At 42.2% G+C, this 24,102-nt stretch overlaps 1 protein-coding gene and 1 non-coding gene across 2 annotated transcripts; one reads left to right on the forward strand and one right to left on the reverse strand.

Annotated features, from left to right (window-relative positions):
• Positions 1–127: 127 nt before the first annotated feature.
• On the reverse strand, positions 128–22,415 carry LOC117253182 (junction-mediating and -regulatory protein-like). The gene is made up of 10 exons (XM_033620561.2): positions 21,464–22,415; positions 14,002–14,175; positions 7,805–7,955; positions 6,940–7,109; positions 6,683–6,848; positions 5,754–5,923; positions 5,437–5,520; positions 5,264–5,359; positions 4,631–5,165; positions 128–3,978 (listed from the first exon to the last, which is right to left on the reverse strand). Exons 1-10 carry the CDS (start codon positions 22,280–22,282, stop codon positions 3,671–3,673), a joined length of 2,673 nt encoding a protein of 890 aa, XP_033476452.1. The 5' UTR covers positions 22,283–22,415; the 3' UTR covers positions 128–3,670.
• trnaq-cug (transfer RNA glutamine (anticodon CUG)) lies at positions 10,569–10,640 on the forward strand. Its single transcript has one exon. It is a non-coding gene; the product is annotated as a tRNA-Gln (tRNA).
• Positions 22,416–24,102: the final 1,687 nt, after the last annotated feature.

Consider the following 24,102-nt stretch of genomic DNA (forward strand, 5'->3'; position numbering starts at 1 on the left):
GTGAACTGAGAAATGCTATGTTTTATATTCAAATACAGTGACAGCAGAATTCAGTGTGTGCAAATCACTTTTGTTCTACATGATTAACAACATTTTTTTCCAACAGTGACAACAGACAATCTCAGAATTTGCTTCACAAGGTTTTATTCAAATGCGGGGGCAAGGTTGTAAATAAAAAAAAGAAAAGGTTTGAATAAATGAAAATGGTAGGACTAAAGGCAGAAAGGTATTCTTGGAACAGTGTGTTCATACACTATTGTGTAAAAACAACTGCAAAGTTTAATAAGTCCATTGTATTAGGCAATCAATCTGAACTCATTATCACCCGTTAACTTGTTTCATCCCTTTTTTTTGTATATCTATATATTGATATTGCACTTCTTGAGTGTCTGCCTGGCTTATTCAGACAGCGGGTCATGTTGTCAGCCTGTGTGGATAAACAGGTCTACATATGAAAATGTTGAGAAGCAAACACATCACAAAATGATTTGGCTGGAAATGCTTTGGAAAGAAACAAAAACGGAATACAAACAATGAAATGCAATGTAAAGTTACAGTTAGCTGACAAACGAGCAGTGTTAAGGTTATAAGATAAAGATCAGTGTAAAACATGTGACAGTGTGTCTCTAAGGTCAGTCAGCAGATAGATGGTTGATTCATGGCAAAGGTGTCACATTCTGAGCCCAGTTTCCTGAAAGTTTTGAGCACATTTGTTAAGTGGGGTGACGTAAACCTTAGCGCTAACTATCTTTTGGTCAGTTATAGTGACATCAGGTCTAGTAAAGTCTGGGTTAGGTTTAAAGGGATACTTCACCCATTAAATGAGAATTTGTTTATCAGTTACTCGCCCCGTGTTATGTTCAATTTGCCACCACAGTGAATGTAGAATCCAAAAACGGAGAAAATTCTTGATGAAAAAAGGAAGCCATGTTTTAAAACAGCAAAACTATACTAAAACATTCATTTAAAAACTCTCACACATCTTGTGCAAGTCTCATTTATGCAGTCAGTACTCCCCAAACAGACAGCCCTTTTCAATGAGGAGCTAAAACGAAGTGAAACTTATCCATGCTCACTTCAAGGCCAGACTCCATTGAAAAAAACAGTAATTTTACCTTGCTGAACCTTGCTCTACTACCACCTCCATCTGCAGTTTCTTTGTGTTATTGTGTGACTTTGCTGAATCCAATCTAACCCTTTGAAACACCAAAGTCACAAAATGAACACAAACTAACTCATCGAGGCAGCGGTAGACCAGCAGCTTCCATGCTTTACCAGTTAAAATTACTGTTTTTGTCAATGGAGTCTGGCCTTGAGGAGAGCACAGATGAGTTTCACTGTCAGTTCAGTTCCCTGTCTGAAAGGGCTGTCTGACTGGTGAGTACTGAGCATACAACCGGAGAATATGACTTGGATTATACTACATAAGCTGTGTGAGAGTTTGTCAACAGACGTTTTGTTATAGTTTTGCTGTTTTTAATGCAGTTCAACAAGAATGCTCTCAGTTTTTGGATTCTTCGTTCACCGTGGAGGCATGTGAGAAAAAATAAGCTTTCTTCAAGAATTCAATGTAACACAGGGTGAGTAATTGATATACAACTGATCATTTTGTGGGTGAAATATTTCTTTACGTTCAGAGTCAGTCAGGGTTAGATCTCTGTCTCATGCTACATGATGAGGGTACCGTGGACAAACAATGTGCTGACAGTGACAGATGATGTGTAAAAGTGCCTCAGGTTTGCTCTGCCAGGAAAATAATAAACTCTCTTTAGCACTGAGCTATTTTCAAGCTGTATAATGTGACATATACCTTCATGCCTGGTCTTTCTACATCAGTTCCTGCTTCATGATTTATTAATCAGATGGCTCTCAACACAGGAGGAAAAAGCACAAATCTTTGAATCAAAGCTGTTTAAGACAGTGCATGCTGAGGCTGTGTTAGACTCAGAGCTTCGTGAAGTCAAATCTTTTTGCTTCATGTTAACATGTGCATGAGTTCCTCTGCTGCTAAGCACCCCCTGCTCTCTCCATCACACTTTCATAGGTCCAGTTCCACGTGTTGTTCAGTGCTTTTAGACTTACTCAACTTCTAGATATAATGTTTCGCCAGTGATAAAAAAAAAAGTTTGTAACTGTAAAGATAAAGTGATTCAGAATAAGTACTATGTATCATGAAAGTGCTGAAACCATTTCTGAAAAGAGGCTGTGGACTCACTTTGCCACTAAAATGTTTCCGCACGTCGGCTGTGAGCTCAGTGCGTGAGTCCATGTGTGCACGGGCATGTTTTCACTCCCAGCACTGTGAGTAACAGGCCTCCTACTGTGTGCTTCTGCCCACTGAGCGCAGAGAAAGACATTAGGAAAGATGCAATAGAGGAGAGGAGAGAAAGTGAATAAGACGGCAGCAGAAACCACATCCATCACGACCGCCTGCTCCACAGCCCACAGTGACTCCCTACGGCGCTGAGAGAATATAGCCTCCCACAGACCATCCATCATTCAAACGAGCGCGACCGGCTTCACAGCTCTGCCGTGTCTACCCCACATAAGAAGTTCAGGAATCCCCGACCAAGTGTGCCCACACTTTACAAAGATTACCGACACTAACCGTGACCTCCAGCCTGCTAAAGAAACTCTGCAGCTCTGCAGGTGACCCTTCATCTAATCCTCTCCCACTTGGGGTGACCAGCTTCTGCTCAGAGATGTTGTTAGATGTGGCATCAAATGATAAACCTACTGTGACTCTCCGTATCTCCCACCGGCCTGGCCATATGCTGCGGTCGAACAGATGGGTCGATACATATTCCCGCACCAAGAGAGGGGGCGAGAGTTGGGGGTGGTGAAGGTCGGAGGAGGACAAGAGCGGGGGAGGGGTATGAGTCTGGTGCAACAGACTAAAGGATTTACAGTCTTTGTGCAGTGTCAGATTAGACGAGCAGTGGTCCTCGTACTGTCTGACACTGAAACATCCACATGTGACGGGACAAAACCAGCTGTGCAGCATAGCGTGGCTCAGTCATGGTAAAAACAGAAGAGAGCGTCAGCAGAGGTGATGGTGTAATGGTTTACAGTCTGGACAGTAAATCCAGTTCAAATCTTAGTGGGATCTTCTCGATACCCATTACATATTTGTGTTAGTTACAGTTTCTCTTTGCTAATGCTTTGGGGCGAGTGGAAAAAAAAGTCACACACCTCACAGCTCTGCAGCTCTCTGTATGAGGTTTGGAGTTTTCAGTCAGTGCAGTGTGTTGGTGTAAAATGTGTGCTGTTGAATGTTAATGTAGCCACATGAGGCCAGTGCAGAGCTTTATAACATTAAAATCTGATAACCGGAATAAAACCACAGTAACATACAGTAGAAATAAAAACACAAATGACGTCCTCCATGATGGTGAATGGAGTGTGAAAAACAAACGAGCAGGTTGACCATTAGACCTTTGGAGTACTCGGCAAGTTGATGATATTCGGCATGACTCAGGCCCTGGCATAGTCACTAGATACATGTGTGACTGCTCTGCGTGTGCTTAAGTGTGAGTGATTGAGTAACTGCATGTATGTGCGTGTGAGAGTACAGTACAACACAGCACTTTTCAGTACAGTACAGTGCATGCAGTGCCAGAGGTTGCAGGCATCTGTGTGCGTATTATTTGTTGCGTCTGAGCCTTAAGCCCTAGCTCTCCCAGTCATGGCCAGCCAGCCCATCGTCATCTGAGTCAGACTCCGGCGAGGCCTCCTTTATGCGGCGCAGCGCCTCGTGGATGCTCCTGGTCAAGGGGTCGGTGGAGGCCGGGAGCTCTCCCTGATCCTTTCTCTCTTTCCTGGGGACGCGCCTCAGTTTGACCCCCTTACGAATCTGAGCCAGGATGCTGTTGGGGTCATCGTCGCCCGTGGAAGGAGGCAGAGGCCGCTGGTCAACTTTTCTCAGGTGGAAGCAGCCTCTCTTCAGGGAGGCTAGCACCTCGTCCATGGGCGAGCTCACTGCGTACAGGAAGAGAAGAGGGAGACAAACTGTGATTGGCTATTGTAACTTGCTAATCTTATGCCTCATCTTCACTGCATGGTTTTGTCTCTACTCTGCTCACTTTTGGTACCAGGTCCTTTTCTCTATTTAGTTTCCTCCTGCAAATTATATCTCCTCAATGTAGGTGGTACTCTCAACTGATCACCATAGTGATGTGCGTGATACTGCTGTGACATTATCTTCAATGCCACACTTGCTGAATCCTTTCATCAGCAACAAAACAGAGGAATGTCTTCACTTTGTCAATCGTACAGCACAGCTTTGCGGGCTGCTGTTTTTAAAAAATCTTGGGGCAAGTGAATAAAAAAATTGCAGCTGCTATTGATGGTAGCTTGGCTATTAAAAAATGGCAGGTTTGTGCAGGATTCCCCATGTCATGGTAGTGACCGTTCTCTCTGACCAATCTGTGTTTTAACTCATCTCTCTAATATCGGCTCAACTCACCTGGAATCTCAACTGAGGTGGTAACGAAAAAAGTACCAGGTAGTATCCACACTTTTAGTAATGGAAAACCAAAGAGAGGGAGTCGAGCAGAGTTTAACTATGCAGTACCATGCAGTAAAAATGCGGTATAATAGAGCCTGCTATTGCACTAAATGGTTCCAGTACCTCTCCTGCTGTGGGAGTCAAACGCTGGAGTCTTCTTCAGCTTTTTCCGGGCGCTCAACAGTTGACTGCTGTCAAAGAAGCGAGGGATAAATGGACCGAGTGGGGACAGGGAGAGCTCTTCTCCTGCACTCTTCCCCTCAACTTTATGCCCGTGCCGACCCGGGCTCCCAGAGGGCGACATCTCCTCCTTTGTCGGAAGGGGAGGTGGAGGTGGAGGTGGAGGAGGAGGGGACATGGGGGATGCCAGCAGTGAGGACAGGGAGCAGGGAGAGCAGGAGGAGTCTGCAGGACTGGGCACAGGCAGAGGAGGAAGGGACGCGGTGAGGACTGTGACGGGCTGAGTGGTGAGCGTGGAGCTGGGGTCCGTCTGCACACTAGTGCTGAGACACAGCGGCTGGCCCTGCGTCTGGACTGTGTCTGCACGTTCCTCCCTCTCACTCACACTATACATTTCCATGCTCCTCCCGCGCTCTCTTCTTCTGGTGTGGGACACGCGTAAACGAGTAGATTTCAGAATCACTTGACCTGGGTACCGCTAGAGAAGGGCACAGTGAGAGACAGAAGTCGATCAGTAAGAAAATAAACACATATGTTGAGATACTGACGAACATTTACAGCAGGGAGGGCACATACCTGCTTGAAAGTGCGTAGTCTGTCCAGAGTTCTCTGTCTCTCTTGACTAACTCTGCTGTTCTTCCTCTCCTCATCTTCCTCATTGTCATTTTTCAGCTGAAAAATTTTGAGGTTTAGAGGTGGAGAGAGCATCAGGTTTACAGTCACATTATTATTAAAAAAAACACAACTACCTGTAAGACCTGGTGGGATATGGAGTCCTTGTACATGGTTTGACGTTTCTGCTGTTTCTGAGTGTGGTTGGATACACAGATCTCCTGCAGATGTTTGGGAGAATAAAACAAACATCAACACACTGATCCACACAGCACCATGCATACTGCGAAATTCCAATGCATATTTTTTAGCTGGTCAAGGGTCACTTCTGCTCAAAAATGAAGCCCAATCAAACAAAATACAAAACACACACTCCATTCTACAGCATGCAGAACGCAAGACATACGCAACAACGCAATGAAACTAAGTGTGAATGTGAGTGAGGTGTACACACCCTTTTGTTCCTCAGATAGGAGCGCTTGGCAGTGATGCGGCCCCTTCTTGCCTCCAGCTGTCGAGCGCTGACCTGAAGTCTGCTCAGCTCTTCCCTCTCGCCAGTATCATCTTCTTTTATATCATCTGCACTTTCAAAGGTGTCATAGTACACAACCTCATCCTGACGCTCTGGAAACACACGGACATGAATATATGGACTTATGTGGACACACAAGTACAGGTGTTTCATGTGTGACGGACACACCAGGAGTTTTAATTCAGATTGTCTTGCAGCAGGTTTATGCACAGGCAACAGTGCAGAATAGTTTGTAAACTGTAGTGTCTTGTCCTCATACGTAATCTTGTCATGTCAGCTAACCAATCAAAATGTTACATCTGGCAACAAGGAAACGTTTGTAAGGGAAGAGAGGGCACAAACTTAACATCCAACTTGGTGAACAAAAGGTTTATCAAGTTTTTTTAAGTTTTATTTTGTGTTTTTCTTGACTTTTTAATGATGAGTTTTACAACAATAAAATTACAGTTTGTTGAAATAAAGTCTGGTGGGTTTGACGATAGCAATTTTGTTTCTGGTTAAACAAAAAAGGATCTTACTCTTTAACAATAAGGTCTATCTCTGTAGGGATCCGTAATGTTGTCAGACACAAATAGTAACATCAATCTGAGCCTGTCAGTGGCAAAAACAAGCACTATTGGTAGATGTAAATTGACACTGCGAACATGCCCAGAGTGATTAGATTGCAGCCTTTTTTGGGGCTGCTGGCTGAAGCTCTTTCGCTTAACTGAGCCAATTTAAAAAATTATTGCTCCCATTAGTCACAAAAACATGGGAGAGGAGAGTAGGGTCCAAGTTAAAAAATAAAGAAGTTACCTTTTAAGGGGTTAATCCTGTAAGCAGTAAGTAGCTAGTAAATTCAGCCAAAATACCTGACATCTGTCTGTGAACGCTGTCTAGTTGAGCGGTGAGGAGCAGCTCTTCACACTGTAGTATCTCAGCCTGGATGTCATAGAGTTGAAGCTGGAGCTCATAGTACTGTGTCTCCATTTGGTCTAAGAGAACCATGGCATCTTCACTGCTACATAGACTCTGCATCTGAGGGGACGGGACAAAAAGCTCACATTAAACTTCTGCATGTGTGTGTTTCTGTCTGTGTTTTGTACGATGTTGAATGTCACTACCACACCTCATCTCGAAGTGTGTGTTTCCTCTGCTCCAGACAGATCTCCCTGGCTCTCTGGAGCTGCAGAGTTTCCTTGGCCACAGAATAGCGGAGTCTCTCCATGCGCTCCACCGCAGCTGTCCATGAAGATTTACCAAACTTGCGCTGGTCCACCTTCATACGCTCATACACCCCTACACAAATACACAAACACACGAACAAAAGGCAATGCACAGGAAGCTGAGTGATATTTCCACACAGTTAAAAGTGACGTGTTCTCACGTGAAAGTGAGTCACCAGCACGATCAAATAACTTTCTCCTCTGATAATGTGAGTGGGCATTTCTCCCACACTTTCATTTCTTTTAATGTGATGACTAAAGTCTCACAGGACTAAATCTTTATTACAGTAATGTAGAGGGAGACATCTATTGGCCACATACGGACATTACAACTTCTTTCACTCCATCTTGCACTTGAAGCCACTCACTTATCTGATTTTTGATCTAATAAGTGTCAGATAATAAATGGACCAATCAGTGGTGGAGAAAAAACATAGATAAGCAGGGGCACAATGTGGGGCAGCCCTGCACAGAGACAATCTGCTGACAGAGCTGTTTGATCAATAGGTTGTCCTTGTTTCTTCCTGTCCCTGTCAAACCAGGGCTGTCTGCACTGCCTCATTAATACCAAATCACATTAGCCCTGGTGTTCAAAAACCACACACAGGTCAATAGCAGACCAGTTCTACCACTCTGTGTGTGTGTGTGTGTGTGTGTGTGTGTGTGTGTGTGTCTGTATGTGTGTGCTGTTGTGTGTGATGATTCAAAGTCATCCCTCTGCTGCTTTATTGACTTGACATTGGCAGTGACAGTGATGGCATACTGCACCTTTCTGGGCTCTGGCAGTGATCTCAAAGTATTTTACAGTAAACTCCTGGATGTTGAGGACTGCCTCCTGAGCTTTCTTCTGCCAGTCAGAGTCCTCCTTTTTTAGAGCATCAATCCGCCTTGGACCCAAGTAGTCATTCTCCATGGAAATCTGTGCAGAGAGGATGAGCATATTTTGTCAACAAGGCTAAGAACGACGATGGGCCTCAGTGAGGGAGTATGAAAAAGAATTATCCTGTAAAAATATTGTCCAAAGAAATATAAATTATACAAAGTAAAAATATGTACATGCTGTGATAAAGTATATATTATACAGATATCAAAATAAATATGGTATGTATGGCATACAACTCTGAGGGGATAAAAAATATAATGCATGGCCGGCCACTACAGTTTCACTACTACCAGGCAGTTAGAGGCACATTCATAAAAGTCCATACTCAGAAGATACACTGCTTCATTTGAGATTCAGAGGTGGTTGAACCCCCAGCTCTTACACACTACTGCCACAAAATGGCAAGAATAAAAGGGGACTAAAGGGACAGTTCACCCCAAAATCAAAAATACATATTTTTACTCTTACCTGTAGTGCTATTTATCAAACTAGATTGTTTTGGTGTGAGTTGCTGAGTGTTGAGATATCAGCTGTAGAGATGTCTGCCTTCTCTTGAATATAATGGAACTAGATGGCACTCATCTTGTGGTGCTCAAAGAACCAAAAAAGTACATTTGAAAAATCAGCAATTTCTCTTTCCAGAAACCATGACCCAGTTACTCAAGATAATCCACTGACTTCATTGTGAGCAGTTTAATGTAGGAACTATTTTCTTTCTACTGAACTACACCTGCAAACCTAAAGACGTTTAAAGGAAGCGTGCAGCTACTCATGGACGACAGGTGCCTGCTTATGACTGTGTGAGATATAAACAATAATGGCACCCTCTTCGGCTGAGCTGTAATGTTAGCTAGCTCAGTGTGACACAGTGAGCTAGTTGTAGAAAGGTAAGATGTCTGTTGATGATCTACAGACCTTGTTGTGAGCAGTGTCATATATTTCTACTGAAATACACCCCGCAACTGTATCATTGCGCAAAAGGAAGAATGCATCTACTGCTAGCTCACCATGCACCACTGAGCTAGCTAATGTTTCAGCTCAGCTGAGGAGGACACAAGCCTCTTGTCCATGAGTACATCTACGCTTCCCTCTGCACAATGATATAGTATCCGGGTGTAGTTTGGTTGAAAGAAAATAGGTCCTAAATGAAACTGCTCACAACAAGGTCCGTGGATTATCTTGAGTAACCAGGTCATGATTTCTGGTGAGAGACATTGCTGTTGAGTTTTACAAATGTATTTTTTGGCACTTTGAGCGCCACAAGCTGAGTGCCATCTAGTTCCATTATATTCAAGAGAAGAAAGACATCTCTACGGTCAATATCTCCAACACTCGACAACTCACACCTAAACAATCTAGACTAATATATGGCACCACAGGTTAGAGGAAAAATATGTATTTTTGATTTTGGGGTTGTTCTGACATTTTGGATTCCTGAGGATAAAATGACGTAATGATGTAATAATGTCACCATTTAGAAACACTTAAACAACCAAATAAAACATGTAATATTTCAGCATCACACATTCACTCAACTTTTTACTTTGCATTTTATGACCCTTTGGAGAAAGCTTAAGACCATCATGGGACATCACTATGTCTCTGTTAACCAAACACAGAAAAAATCAGATCAACACGCAGCAAAAATCTGAAAAATCAACTACCAGATGTCACGGAGGAAAACAAATGGTGTCTATGCAACATAAAGAAGAAAAATGCAACCCCGTGTGAGCACCTCAGCTCACACTGCACTTCTCAGCAGTGCACCAGTATCATTTACCACTGCAATTTCCTGCTGCCCAGGTGCCAGTGATCATTCTTTTCATTTTTTTTCTCTGCATTGCTATACATAGTGTAATTTTAGACCTGTTGGCTTCACATCCAATGATGTGTTTTCCTGGGATTTTTTGTGAGCAACATTTAACATACCATCTAAAAATGTATTCTACGGAACATTAAGTATTTTGGTACAGTGTATGGCCTTGTTTGCCCTTGTGAATGCGCAGAGGCAACATCAAGATCAGAGGATCAGTGAAACTTGTACTACTCAAAAACTGACATGCTACCTCATGTAGAAACATGATATTTGCCAATGTTCAATATTTGTCATATTTTCTTTGCTGATCTATAGTTTGTTATCACCATTTCATCTTATTGTTTGACAGAGCAGACTCATCTTTCTTCTTTCTTCATGTTTAATGACCATCTTAATTTATCTATTAAAAATGTTTTTTTCCAGCAGTTTTCCAGCTCATACAGTACAGTAGTCTTATTTTTGAATTGTCTACTCTCTTGTATCGTATCACATCAGACTTCACTTAAACTGTCTATTAGATATGTGGATTTCTTTAAAATGCCCTAATGATATAACAAACCTCTCTACAGGGAGAAAAAATACCACTATGTATACAACATAAACACACACATACAAGACATAAACAATGACAAATGATGTAGAATTTGAAAGAAGCCTGAAAAAGTGACCAGCTAGGAACAAAAAAAGACTCTAAACCCCACAACAAAGGAAATTCAGATGAGCTACAGAGTAACAGAAAGCCATGTTGTGCCTGAGCGACAGACGCTCCAGGCTATAAATAGACCCGGAAGTACGAGTTTGAGTGCCGTTCCCCTCTGCCCATGTTCATAGGAGGTTCCATGGTGTAATGGTTAGCACTCTGGACTCTGAATCCAGCGATCCGAGTTCAAATCTCGGTGGGACCTGCAAGATTTTTCAGCTCCCTTGTTCTCTCTTCCAAAATCTCTCACTAATGTTTGTGAGCGACCAGATTTACTGCATTCAGAACCAAACGGTGCAACAGCAGAGAGACAGAAAGTAAGAGTAAGTATGTAAGAACGCTGGCTCTCACAAAAACAACAGTGCACAAAGGAAGTGATTTGAGTTGACTCTCAACTTTGACCTGATCCTTATGTAGTGTGTCACAGTTAGTCATGGCTGCCTGGTTTGTAAGGGAAATGTGAGTTACGCAGGCAGTATGCAGGTTTTCTCTCTTCTTATTCTAAATTTGACCTTCTTGGGGCGGGGGCAATCTGCCTCATTGTCCTTTATTTTATTACTTTCAATTCAATTCAATTCAATTTTATTTATAAAGCCCAATATCACAAATCACAATTTGCCTCACAGGGCTTTACAGCATACGACATCCCTCTGTCCTTAAGACCCTCACAGCGGATAAGGAAAAACTCCCCAAAAAAAACCCCTTTAACGGGGAAAAAAAACGGTAGAAACCTCAGGAAGAGCAACTGAGGAGGGATCCCTCTTCCAGGACGGACAGACGTGCAATAGATGTCGTACAGAACAGATCAGCATAATAATAATCCATATGACACAATGAGACAGAGAGAGAGAGAGAGAGAGAGAGAGAGAGAGAGAGAGAGAGAGAGAGAGAGAGATGCAGGTAATGACAGTAGCTTACAACAACATTAATGAAAGTAATAATATTATAGTTATAGTTCTGGCTACTGTGGTACAATATGTTGAAAGTATGTATTAATATCTGACAGTATACTTGTGTGACAATAGTCATATGTGTATAATAACAGTAGAAGTATGACTAATGACTAATGATAGCAGCAGCAGCAGGAGGCATCTGGCAGGACCACGGCAGCAGCACAACCACACACGTCATGCTGTCCAGGCACCGCTGCGATATGAGTTAATCTGAGAGACAGTGGAGCACAAAGGCTCCGGAGAAGAAGCCGAGTTAGTGACATCCAGAATGGCCGAGTTAGCAAGATGCAGTAATAGGATGAGAGAGAGAGAGAGAGAGAGAGGGAGAGAGAGGGAGCCCGGTGTATTATAGTATTATACTTCATACGTATACCTACAAAATACTTTCAAATGGAAAATTACACTGAAAACAAATGAAATTATTTCTATATTATACTCTTCTGAACAAGGTCCCGACACACACCAAGACGACGGTTGGGCTTGGTGTGTGTTGGGCCGTCTCTGAGCGTGTGTCGCCCTACTTTTTGCGGTGTATCCCGCACCAATGGCACTAGTCGGCCCTTGATGGCTCTTTTAGGGCCAATTTAGCATGTTAAATCATCGACTGAGCCGACAAAGCCCATCGGAGCTTGTCGGTGAATAAAATCCCCCTGCTTAGCGGTTCAGATTAGTGTAACAGAAGCATGAAAGCAAACAAATGGCTAAAATCAAAAGGAGGTGAGACCTAAATAAACTTGTTAAGACTGTAAGATTATGTTTTTTGCCATTGAGCTCTTTAGCAGAAATGGTCCGTAATTGTTTGTGATATTGTTCACTTGCTCACGGTAAAAATAATTTGCACTTTCCACATCAGGTTGTGTTGTAAATGTGCTAACGGGCTAACTAGCATCTTGAATCGTCTTTCGGTTTCCGTTTTTGAATGACAAATACAGACTATCACCACCTGCTGCTATCAGGCCCCCAGGAAGTGCCCCGGGCTCTGAAGCCAATTTTCGCAGTGACAAAAAGGGTGGAATTACAATTTCTGAGCCCGTCATGATGATACTGAGCTCAAAAAGACTTTTTCCCATAAACTTACATTGTGACAGTGAAGTACGTAAATCAGCGGACACATTGTTTTAATGCATTCAGTTAGATAACATTTGTAAAGTCTAGAATAGCCGCAAAATTAAATCATTTTATTTCAATTCAAGTTAACGCTTAACACTTAACTGAAAGTAGCTGGCTCAGCCAGCGGAAGTCTGTACTGCACTTGCTCTGTGGGCCCAGTGATGCAGAAGCAGCGGCAATCATTCGGTTAACTTTATACGCAGCATTTGAACGATTTTGGCGTCATGCACCACTGAGCAATTTTCAAGAATAAACAGGGTCCTGTCTTCAGTGCTGTATCTCTTTAGACATCCATGCCTGAAATGGAGAGTTATTTCCTCTCATGCAGCAGAACTGGGATTGAGAACATTTATTCAGCCACGACTAAGGTGTGAAGTTCTGAAACTTTGTCCTCTATCTCGCCATTTCTGCAGCGTGCCCGCTGATCCCAGCCTATCAGCATCACCCTGTGCCTGCAGTAAACCTATAGGACCACACATGACATGACTTATTCATGTCTCTGTGAGACTGCAGGAAATTGGAGATCCATGGGGCTCCATTCCAGCTCACAGTATGTCACTCAACTCACAGCTGCCGCATCCCAAGTGTTTCAGATTATCCTGTGGAAAAGGACAAAACTGACAGGAAGGCGTTCCCAGTCAAGTCTGGGAAAAGCTGTGTTTGTCTATGTGTCTGCTTGCTTCTTTTCTGATGGATGTTACATGTGGCGATGTGATACTGAAATATTTTTATTTCTGATGTGAGTCAGTGTGCTAAATATAAACGTGCCATCAGCACTGCAGTAATTATTTCCACCTTTCCACCATTTATCCATTCACTAGCCTTCATCTTCTCTTTGCAGCGAGACACATCTCACCACCACTAACCCACCAACCATAAGGCATCTTTTAAGAGCACACAAGAGAATGGATTTTGCATAATACATCACAGTAAAACACACATACACACACAGATATACACACACAAAGCAGACTCTATTTTAAGAGACATGAGAATTTCCTGTGAGCACTATTGTGTTTTATTTCCGTGCCATGTCAGTGCCTGTAGAGAAATATAGAAATACATCTAGACCCATTTGCATAATGGCCAGGTTCCCACATATACTAGCTAAGCATAGCGTCTGAATAACTAATAAAAATCATCCAAATAATAGGGTTAAACTACCATGAACGACACCAAAACACCAACTTTTTAGTCATATTTATCATTTTCTCCCAGTTTGATGCCATTAGTATACACAGTTTTTTCACAACTAAAGTCAGCTGGCCATCTGTGTGTGTGTGTGTGTGTGTGTGTGTGTGTGTGTGTGTGTGTGTGTGTGTACTGTGCACTTGTCAGTGGAGAACTGTGACTCAAAAAGTTGAGGAGGCTTGGTAGAATGCCAAAGAGGTTTTGGCAAACTACTGGGTCAACGGATTTGGGCCCAAACTCTGTAAGAACCTAGTTTTTATGACACAAATCCCCCCCAAATTATTAAAGATCTGCTGTGGTGCAAACTGTTACCTTGATCTGCTGTCTGCGTAGCATTGCCAGTTCTCTCATGTCTCTGAAGGGCTGCAGCAGGTACTGGTACAGCTGTGTGGAGGCTTCCAGAAGGCCTCCGTAGACGTCATCTTCCTCCTCATAGAGCTCCAGCAGCTCCACCATACTGTCCATGGTCTTGTGCTTATCCAGCAGCTGCATCACATGCACACACACAGGAAGTTTATTTAATTATTGTCAACATACAAACAACTTTTCAGAATTTTAGAACGATAAATATTTAGAAGCCCTTCTAAAATCTCTGTAAGGCCTTGTTAATGAGCGATCCAATGTTATCCTAACAAACAAAAACACATTAAGACAGTTGAAAGGACCTTGGTTAAAAAATGTTATATATTTATCCATGTGTCTTTTATGCACAAATTAGAAAAAGTACACACTGGGCAGAAAGATATAGTACTATAGGTGGCTGTAATCAGAGCGCAAATTATACAACAACAATCGAGGGGGTCAACTTTTTCTCCAGGGTGTAAAGGGAAACCAGTACAGCACAGGCATGTGCTTCAGTGAAGTATAATCTCTGTAGTCTGTAGACGTTGATAAATCAAATCCATTACACCAGTGTAAGAGCCACTATTATTTAAGTTTACACTTACTGTTTCTGAATATTTTGAACAGTATATAGAATTGGACTACGCTAAGGTTATATTTATGTGTACTTAATTTATGTGTTAGAATCCAGGCACAAGTTAGTTACGACAGGTATGGTGCCGTAGTGCGCATGGCAAAAGGAGATTGTTGACAACATCGTGTGAAGAGGCAACATGAAGTCTGTGTTGGTTCGGACTATATGTTTCTGGTCATGTTGAAGTGTATAATATCAGGTAATATGGTTAGACTTTATAGAAATAGGACATCGAGTTGATAGACGAATGTACGAGATGTGATTTTGGAAAGACTTGTCTTTTTGTTTCTTTTTTGTATTCTCAAAAAACCTTGTTCAACTTTTCCCCTGCTTTGTGTAAGTACTGTAGAACTTCACATAAGGAACAGGAACACAAGTTAAAACCGAGACACCTCGCAGGCCTAGGAACTTTGGTATGCTGAAACCCACTATAACCAGTTTATGGGGTGCTTACCGATAACAAGAAAGAATTCTAGAGCAAAACTGCCAGCAAGGCAGGCCCACATACATGCACACAATGGCAGACCATCATTTCTCATCACACAGTGGCCAACACAATGCTGTACCCGAACCAAAGACACTATCAACATGCCAAAAAGGTAGGCAGGTGTTACTACCATACAGCATCTAGAGCTGTGACTGACAAACATCACAGGCATAGACAAACCAATAATGTAAATTTGTCCACTGACTTTTTACTTTTAAATAATAGTCAACAGTAACATATAAAATAAATCATCATTCCACATTATAGATCATGTACTGGCCCCGATACCAAAATGAATGGATAACACAGGACTGATCTAGAGTGACTCATTTTTTCTATTCATTCAAAGGTAAAAAACAGAGGGCTCCTATCGAATAAATATGGTAGAATATGGATTTAATTTTTCTATTAAAGTGTATTATTTTTCTGGTTTGAAGGTAAGAAAACAACTGACAAAGTTTGATTTTTGAATGGTTTACGCCTTTAAATCATAGCTTATAATGTTTCAGTCTTCAAAGTAACTTCAAAGCAAAACTCTGAAGGTAAGAAAGTACAGTGTATTACACTAGCTAGATATTAGCTACCTACTGTACATTCACATACAGTGTCTTTAATGGTTTGCACGTCTCACGTGCGCACAGACTTGAATGATGGGGGTGAGGCAAGTAGACGAGACAACTTATGTCAAGGTTAAGAAATCGTATGGTCCACTTTAGGGATGTCTGAAATTGTTTTAAAAGATTCTTCTTGACATGAACATGGGAAATTATTGTAAAACTTACAATTACAGTTAAGAAGTAGGCTACATATGAAAGTTTCACCCCCCCAGCCCCATCCCAAACTCTTGTTAGGGGTCAGACCCTCAAATCCCCCTTGTGATTGGAAATATGGCTATAATATGGATGTTTCAAGTTGTCTGTTATTTGTATAACAGTGTGATAACAGTGCCAGAAAATCAGTTAACCCATCAGGAGTATACAATAGCCAGAATTACATACTTAAATGTTCAGCGTCACTCAGCAGTGAACGGAAATTTGCACCTCACTGCGAGACTAAGAGGATACTTTGTGTAACTGTAAATAATAGGAATATATTAGAGTGCAGTCTCAATGCACAGACCGCGGCTGAGTGAGCAGAGTCCTCTCTGCTGCTGGGAATAAGATCAATACACACACATTTTTGCCAGACTGAACAATCCTGCAGGCTACCAGCAAGCACTGAAATAACCATTAACTCAGCCCTCAAATGGAGTGGGAGGATCAATAGGCCAGCGTGTGTGTGTGTGTGTGAGAGAGAGAGAGAGAGACTGTGTTTGAATGAACGACTGTACAGAGAATCTGCTGTGATAAAGAGCTGAATAAGATCAGTAACTCCTCCTCCATCTTCAGGATGAATACACCTTCAAGCAGACTGGAGATCTCAAACAGTGAGGGACACTTATTGAGTAATGAGCAAAAAAAAAAAAAAAAAAAAGAGCTGCGCACTTAACATCAGTCCAAAATCTTTTTAATTCTGGTGCGGTAGTCAGAGATGAAAGTCAAAAAGCGGAAAAGGACTCGCACACAGAAAACACAAGTAGACTAAGAGTCGCACTTATTGAAACAACTGGAGCAAATATGTTTGGGCTGTCTGGCACACAATCTGTGAAACTGATGGCTCTACTGTTTAATGTTTTTTTTTTGCTCAGGAAGGGCAGAGGGAAAAGCTTCCTGTGTCTGCTCTTCTGTCTTTTTTTTTATTTGGGTGTATGTTTATGAATTGTGAGGGAGTGGGTGTGGGACCGGCTGGGTGGAATGACATGTGGGTGATTCCTCTGTGCTACTCTTAACCTCATTTCCCTGCCAAAAGTGGAGCAAAAAGGATACGCCTCAGCCAAAAAGTCATACAAACACATCAGTGTACATGGAAGTAGTCTCTTGACTCTGTCTTACTTTTGCAAAGACAGTAAACATACAAGCACATAGAAAATGTATTGTACTGTGACCATGATAAACTGCTGAAGTCATCAAGAGTGTAAGCTTAAAATGAAGTCATTCTTTTTACTTTACTTCAATTTATTAAAAAACTGTGATAACTAAAGATAAATGTATTTTAGTTTATAGTTTTGCAGCATTTGTAATGAATATTAGTCTATTAGGGTACTGATTAATCTACAACAATAATTTAAATGCAACACTTTTTTTGCTCAGATTTTTCACAGGCTGAAGTTAAAGATCTGAGACTTCTTTTTTTGCCACTCTAAAATGTGCAGTTTTATCACACAACACAATGACACAGATGTCACAAGTTTTGAGGGAGCGTGCCATTGCCACGCTGACTGCAGGAATGCCCACCAGAGCTGCTGCCCGTGAACTGAATGTTCGTTTTACTGCCATTTCTCTGGTGTAATTTCTGTAAATTTGGCAGTACATCCAACCAGCCTCACAACCACAGACCATGTTTAACCACACTGGCTCAGGACCTCAACCTCCAGCACCTTCACCTACAAGGTGTTTGAGACCAGCCACCCCAACAACTGAAGAATTGCTGCCCAAAACTTCAGAAACCGTGCTCTTCTGCATGCTCGTCATCCTCACCAAGGTCTGGACCCGACAGCAGTTTGTTATCATCGGATGTACTGCCAAAATCACAGAAACAACATTTTAGATGTCTTGTGGTAGTGCAATGAAAATCTAGTGCACAGGCAACAGCTGCAGCGGACATTCAGCATGCCAATGACATGCTCCCTGAAAACTTGTGACATCTGTGGCATTGTGTTGTGTGATAAAAGTGCCCATTTTAGGGTGGCCTTTTACTGTGACCATCCTAAGAAACACCTGTGTAGTAGTGATGCTGTTAAAACAGCATCTTGATATGCCACATCTGTCAGGTGGATGGATTATCTTGGAAAAAGAGAAGTGCTCACTAACATGGATTTTGACAAATTTGTGACCAAAATTTGAGAAAAAAATAAAAGTATTAGATTAGATCTTTAACTTAAACCTGTGTAAATGGGAGCAAGTGTTGCATATAAATTTTTGTTCAGTATAAAACTGCATCATCTTGGTCCATACTGCAAGTGTTTGAATGATAATAATTCCATAAATACAGATTACAGTCAGAGTTAATGCATCATCCACCATAATGCCAGTCAGGAGTAATGCTACGCTGCTAATAATGGCAAACTCTTCCCTTCATGCTCTTTCTCACCTGCTCTCTCAGTGGACCTCTTGCCCTCTCTGGCTCCGTAAGTCAAGGCTGCATTAATCTAACCCCATTGATTAGTAGGACAATGTGAGAGCTGCTGAGTATCAATATAATGTCTGTTTATATAAAGAGCAGCTAATCAATCACTCACTACTGCTGCTGCTGCTGCTGCTGCTGCTGTGTAAGAGGAGCTGCAGGCCTGGAGTGTGTATGGTGTCTGCATTATGCCTGCACTGTGTCAGGTCTCAGATACAAAGCAGTTGATCATTTACATATTGGTGCTTGTGTCTAATCATATTGTACATATAGAAGTGTTTCACATAAATGCTTATTAATATTATGACTTCAAGACATGTTTATAACTCCATATAAAATGCTTGCACTCATATTCACTACCACACATGGTCAAAAATCAACTTTCTGTCACCCATGCGTGAATGCTCTGCACACTCTGAATTCTTAGGTTTCTACATTCTTAAATTTCTTGTTTAGCTACCAAGACTAATACTTTTTACTCCTCTCTGGTGCGAAATAAACTACAGGATGTGTATACTTGATTTTTTAATACTGATGTGTTGAATAAATATGTTTTCAATGAAAAGTATTACAGTAATAACAAATCTATCACTATTGTTGAATCAATTCTTTCCGGATACATTGACTTGTCAAAAAAATATTGTCTGTTTCTGTATTTTCTGTTCTATGTTCTCACAGCAACAGTATGATAACAAATGAGACAGACAGAAATCTGATATATAACATCTTCTTGCAGTAAGTGACTCGATGTCATTAAACATTTAAATATAGTGCGTTACTCAAATCTTTATATATGAATAAGCTAGCAAGAAAAGCTCACTAAAAATGGCTATCCTATGAATAATAAGGACACTGCAGCTAAGTGTTGACAGTAGGTAAAGTCTTGGTAGCAACCCGCCCAGTTTGAGACTGTCTCATCCACTGTGTGGGAGACAACTTCAGGATGGTTCCTGAGATCTATGCTTTATCAAGTGTTTTCAGACAGTGTTTTTTGGTTTTACAAGAGAAAAGACTTCAAGAATGTCTGAAAAAAAAAAAAAACAATTCTCAAGGTTCCAACATAATTTCAAGAACAAAGTTTCAAAAATTTTCCATGACTTTTAAAGGACCCATACTATTTTTTTCTTGCCCTACTTGCCTGTAATTGTAATTTCAGCTGGCTGGCATACACGGAAGGAGAGACCAAACGCTGAGAAAATCACGAAGAGACGTAGGCCTACATGATGGTAGGCAGATGTCAGCACATGGACACATATTGGAGCTACGTTATGTCATCAGCTTCAGACAATAAATTTGCTGTTGCGTTACATTACCAGGAACCTTATCAACAGAAGATTACTGTAAACATTTCACAACAAAAGAGAAAAAAGTTTCGGAAATAATTTGATGTGTTGGCGTACAGAAAGCATAGCTTAGTGTTCCTTACTGGTCCTGCCATGGGGTCCAGATTTCTCCTTAGTCATTGGCTCAAGGTCAACAAAGTTTTATCCATTCAGCGTCATACTAGCGTTTGGCCATATCATTGAGCTAGTTTGCTGTCTCTGTTAAGTAGCTGTCTGGTATTCACTCACTCTACAGCAGGAAACAGCACTTCAAAATAAAAGCTTGTGCTGGAAAAATCACTGTAATTAAAAAAAAGTCCATTCAGAATGGACAAGCGACCCACTTTTGGGCCACTTGGCCCACCAATTGGCAACCACTAATCTAAAAGGTTTTTTTCTACATATTCAAAGCTAAATATACAGCTGATTTCAGCGATGTGGAAAAGTCAGTAAAAATTCAGAACAAGACTTCTTCTTGAGCGAGACAAGACAATGGAAGGTAAGGAAAAACATTTCATTTCTCTGTCAGGTCTTTTCTACAATGTTGTCAGACACTGAGTGGCAGAAACACTTGTAATGGATGCAAATTGATGGTGCACAACTGCCCGTAGAGATTACACTGCTGCCTGTTTCCCTGCTGTAACTGCAGCAGTCTCGCTAAACGCTGGACCAGTTTCAAAAACTGTTGTCTCCATTAGTCAGCTAGACATAAAAACATGTGAAAATAGGGTCCAGGGTCAAAAACATAGAAGCACACAGCCATTTCCCGCAGCTTTACTATGGAATCAGCCTGGGTCGTCTCCCACACAGTGGATGAGACAGGGTTAGCAACCTGAGAAGATGACTCTGCACATTACATCAACAGGTTAATTCTAAAAGGAAAGAAGTGCTTGAAGTGTGTCTGTGTGTATATGTGTGTGCGCACTTGACAAATTCTTCCTTTCTCCTTCTCGATGTCTTCTCAAGATTCTTCTTACACAGGAAACACTTTCCCTGTCAGCTGTCTCATCAGTGTGCAACTGTTAAAGGACACGTCTGTGTATTTTTGTCTTGTCTGTGCTTATGGGGGTTAGATTGTGGCATGCCTTATTTCATACTGTGACTTCTGGTGACCCCTTTTCATCACAGACCTTAATTCTCTTCCTGCTTTAGGTACTTGATGAACGAACCATGAATAATTATACCAAATTTTACTGTTTGGTTTATCTCATAAAAGTCCATGTGCTGATCCTATCTTAGATGGCTGATGTACTGATATAAAGAGGTTAATCTAGGCTACACAAAGGCTGATGAAACCTCTATGCAGTTTCCTGACTGAGCACACACTCATTTATAGGCCTAATTGATGATGCATCTACTGGATGGTCCACACGTCTACACTCAGTTTGCCAGAGATTTTTGTGTGAAGCAAAAATACTTAACACTTTTAGTTTAAGATTAGTCATCTCATCAAAATATACTTCTTTTTGTGGTTGTGTGACTTATGAAGATCATCACCACAGTACTACAGTTCACACCTTTCCTGTATAATGCAGTGGTTTGTAGGCTGCTCAACTAGATGCAATCTATTAGGTGTGTCTACCTCAAACTAATAACCACTGCATCACACTTCCTCTCTACCATCTGAGTGGCACAACCTGGTCTGGTCAACAAAGCTGACACCTGTCCAGATGTGCAGCTGTGAGATTGGTTACTATGCGGTGACAATGTTAATACCAAGATGATGAGGTCATGGGGATCCTGTTGGAGGATCACCGGAAGTCTCACCTCTTGCAGATGTTTTGATGCACGGTTCAGCGCCTCTTCATACCCGGACTGCCTCAGCTCGCTCAGGCTCTCGTAGTACTCATCCGGGTCGTCACTTTCCGTGAACAGCACCTGCGAGAGGATCTTCCATCCACATATATCGAGCGCGTGGCCCAGGTACATCTGTAAACTGTAGCAGAGCTCATCCATCTCGGTCTCGGGCACTTCCGCCGGGCCGAACAGCACCGTCCACATCCCGGCTGGCTCCTCCGGAAACACCGGGAGGCACGGCTCCAGGTCCGAGTTCACCGAGCACAGCTGCTGGTGGATGGACCGGAGGTCCTGGAAGGAGAAGAGTCCGGCCCAGCTGCAGTCCTCCCTGCCCAGACCGTCCAGCTCCTCCAGGTCCAAGCTGTCCAGTGATGGGGACAGCTGGTCCTCTCTTAGTGCTTTCAACACCTCAGTATCAGGACTATCAGGGGATGCTGCAGATGTCTGGATTTTGACAGGGCTTGGTTTTGTTGTGGACTTGGTTTTAGGGCTGTAGCCTTTCACCACAGCCTCCTTGGCTCCCTTGCTAGGGCTCTTGGATACTTTATCCCTGACGGGACTTTCGAGCCATTTTGTTTTGTCCCCATCCTGACCAGTCGCCTCCGCCGGTGTGTCCCTGCCAAAGCTTCTCCTCTGCACCGTCCTGTTGTGACACGTAATGGCAAATTTACCCTCCACTTCATTCCAGGCGACGATGAACACAAATTTATGCTTCTCCTTCTCCTCAAACGCATTAGGGCGGACGGCCACCCACCCCGACTCCAAATTATCCTCCATTGTGAAGGACATGTCTGCAAAGTGATGGGACAGAAATAACACAGCGAAACCAAACGTCGGCACTGTCTGAGAGTCAGTGTAGTAAAAAAGTGTGTGATAGAACAGCGTTTACCAAACACTGTTTTCTCTCCGGGGATATTTTGCCTGAGGGGCTACCCTCCTTCGCTCGGGCGGATTTTGGAGCAGTGCGGTGTCATTTCCCATCTCTGGCCCACCTGCCTCCTCTCGGATGTGTCCCCGTCTATCCCAGCCTCCTGTCGTTAGCTCTGCGACCACACAAGACTCGACTCTGACACACAACATGCGACCGTGTGTTGGTCGACCCGCCTGTCAGCTGTGTTGCTCCGTTATTCTCGATGTCTCGGCTCCGGACCTCCTCTCTCATCATAAAGCACCAGCCGGATCCAGAAACAGCGGCGTGCATCGTTCAAATGCAGCACACCGAGTGTGACGACAGGGTTTATCCAGCCGCACTGTCTGCAGAGGTTAGCATCGTCTCCACACTCACAACATCACCATGTTTTCTTCATCGTTTGCTCAGCAAGACCACATACGCAAAATAATAACGTTGCCTTCACGTGCTGTAGGAAATACCAAATCTTCCATAGCCTCTGCGGTAAAGACCGAGCTTTTTACGTTTTTACTAGCCGTCACCATTTTGTTGCCATTTCCATAATCCGTCTATAAAACTGCATTATTGCTGGCTAAGTGGAAAGTAAGTCACAATTAAGTTGCAGTCTTGCAAAATAATGCTAAGCGCGAGAGACTTTGGTAAGTCCGTGGAGCATTTAAAGGCAACATAAGTATCTCCGCTTCAGTAGGGCACGTAGGGACGTGCTGACGTCTCAGGTTGACCAGTGTGTGATGCTTTGCAGAGCAGCTGCAGCATCCAAAACCATGGGCGGTTTATGTGACAATGGGCCCCTGGGCACAGATACATAAAGGGCCCCACCACCTCACCTACACCGGAGTGAGAGACACAGACTTTTTGTTGGCTTTGCTTTTTTAAGTTCAGTGTAGTTTAGTTCATTTAAGAAGGGACAGTGCAAATTAATAAATACACATGGTATAAAAATGTCAGAATTCACCAAAGGGCTGTTTTTCATCTGTAGTCCCTTAGCCAAGGTGTTACACAAGGCTACCTAAAATACAACAAAGCCCAAAAAACAATACAAAGAACCAACCACCATAACAAACAAACAAAACAACCCCCCAAAAAAGAAAAGAAAACATAACATACAGTTTAAAAGACGTTGTTGACTGTGTTGTTGTTTTGAATATCTTTCTAGTTGTCAGCATCTTTTTGTGGTTTGTGTGTGCCCTTGTGGTTGTTTTGTCTTTCTTTGTAGTCTTTTGTGTCTCTTTGTAGTTCCTTTGCATCACTTTGTGTTTATGAGTCACTTCCTGGTTGATACTTGTTAATTTGAGTGACATGTTGCAGGTTAAGGTTGGGGGTCACTGGCACTTTTGGCCCCATGGCCTGTGCCCGGTACACAGTAATCCATCCAAGTCCAAAACAAAATGCATATAAAGCTGTCAGAAATACTCATATTAGTAAAATGCACAAATAAATATATTATTATAATGGATATGCGAACAATATGTCTGCAATACAGTTGATTTAAAACAGCAAAATGTGTTTGTGAATAACTGATTTAGTGATATTATTACCATGATGTGATGGCGTTAGTTCATGTGCTCATACAAAAATTATTCTTCTGCCAGAAGGCCATGAAATCATGGGATGCAAACCATTTTTACCAGTGGAACCAGTTTACCAGTCAAGTCAACTTGTTGAGTTAGTCTGTGTGGGAGAGACGTGGTGAGTCTTT

The sequence above is a fragment of the Epinephelus lanceolatus genome, chromosome 9, assembly GCF_041903045.1.
Source record: "Epinephelus lanceolatus isolate andai-2023 chromosome 9, ASM4190304v1, whole genome shotgun sequence".
Taxonomy (NCBI): Eukaryota; Metazoa; Chordata; class Actinopteri; order Perciformes; family Serranidae; genus Epinephelus; species Epinephelus lanceolatus.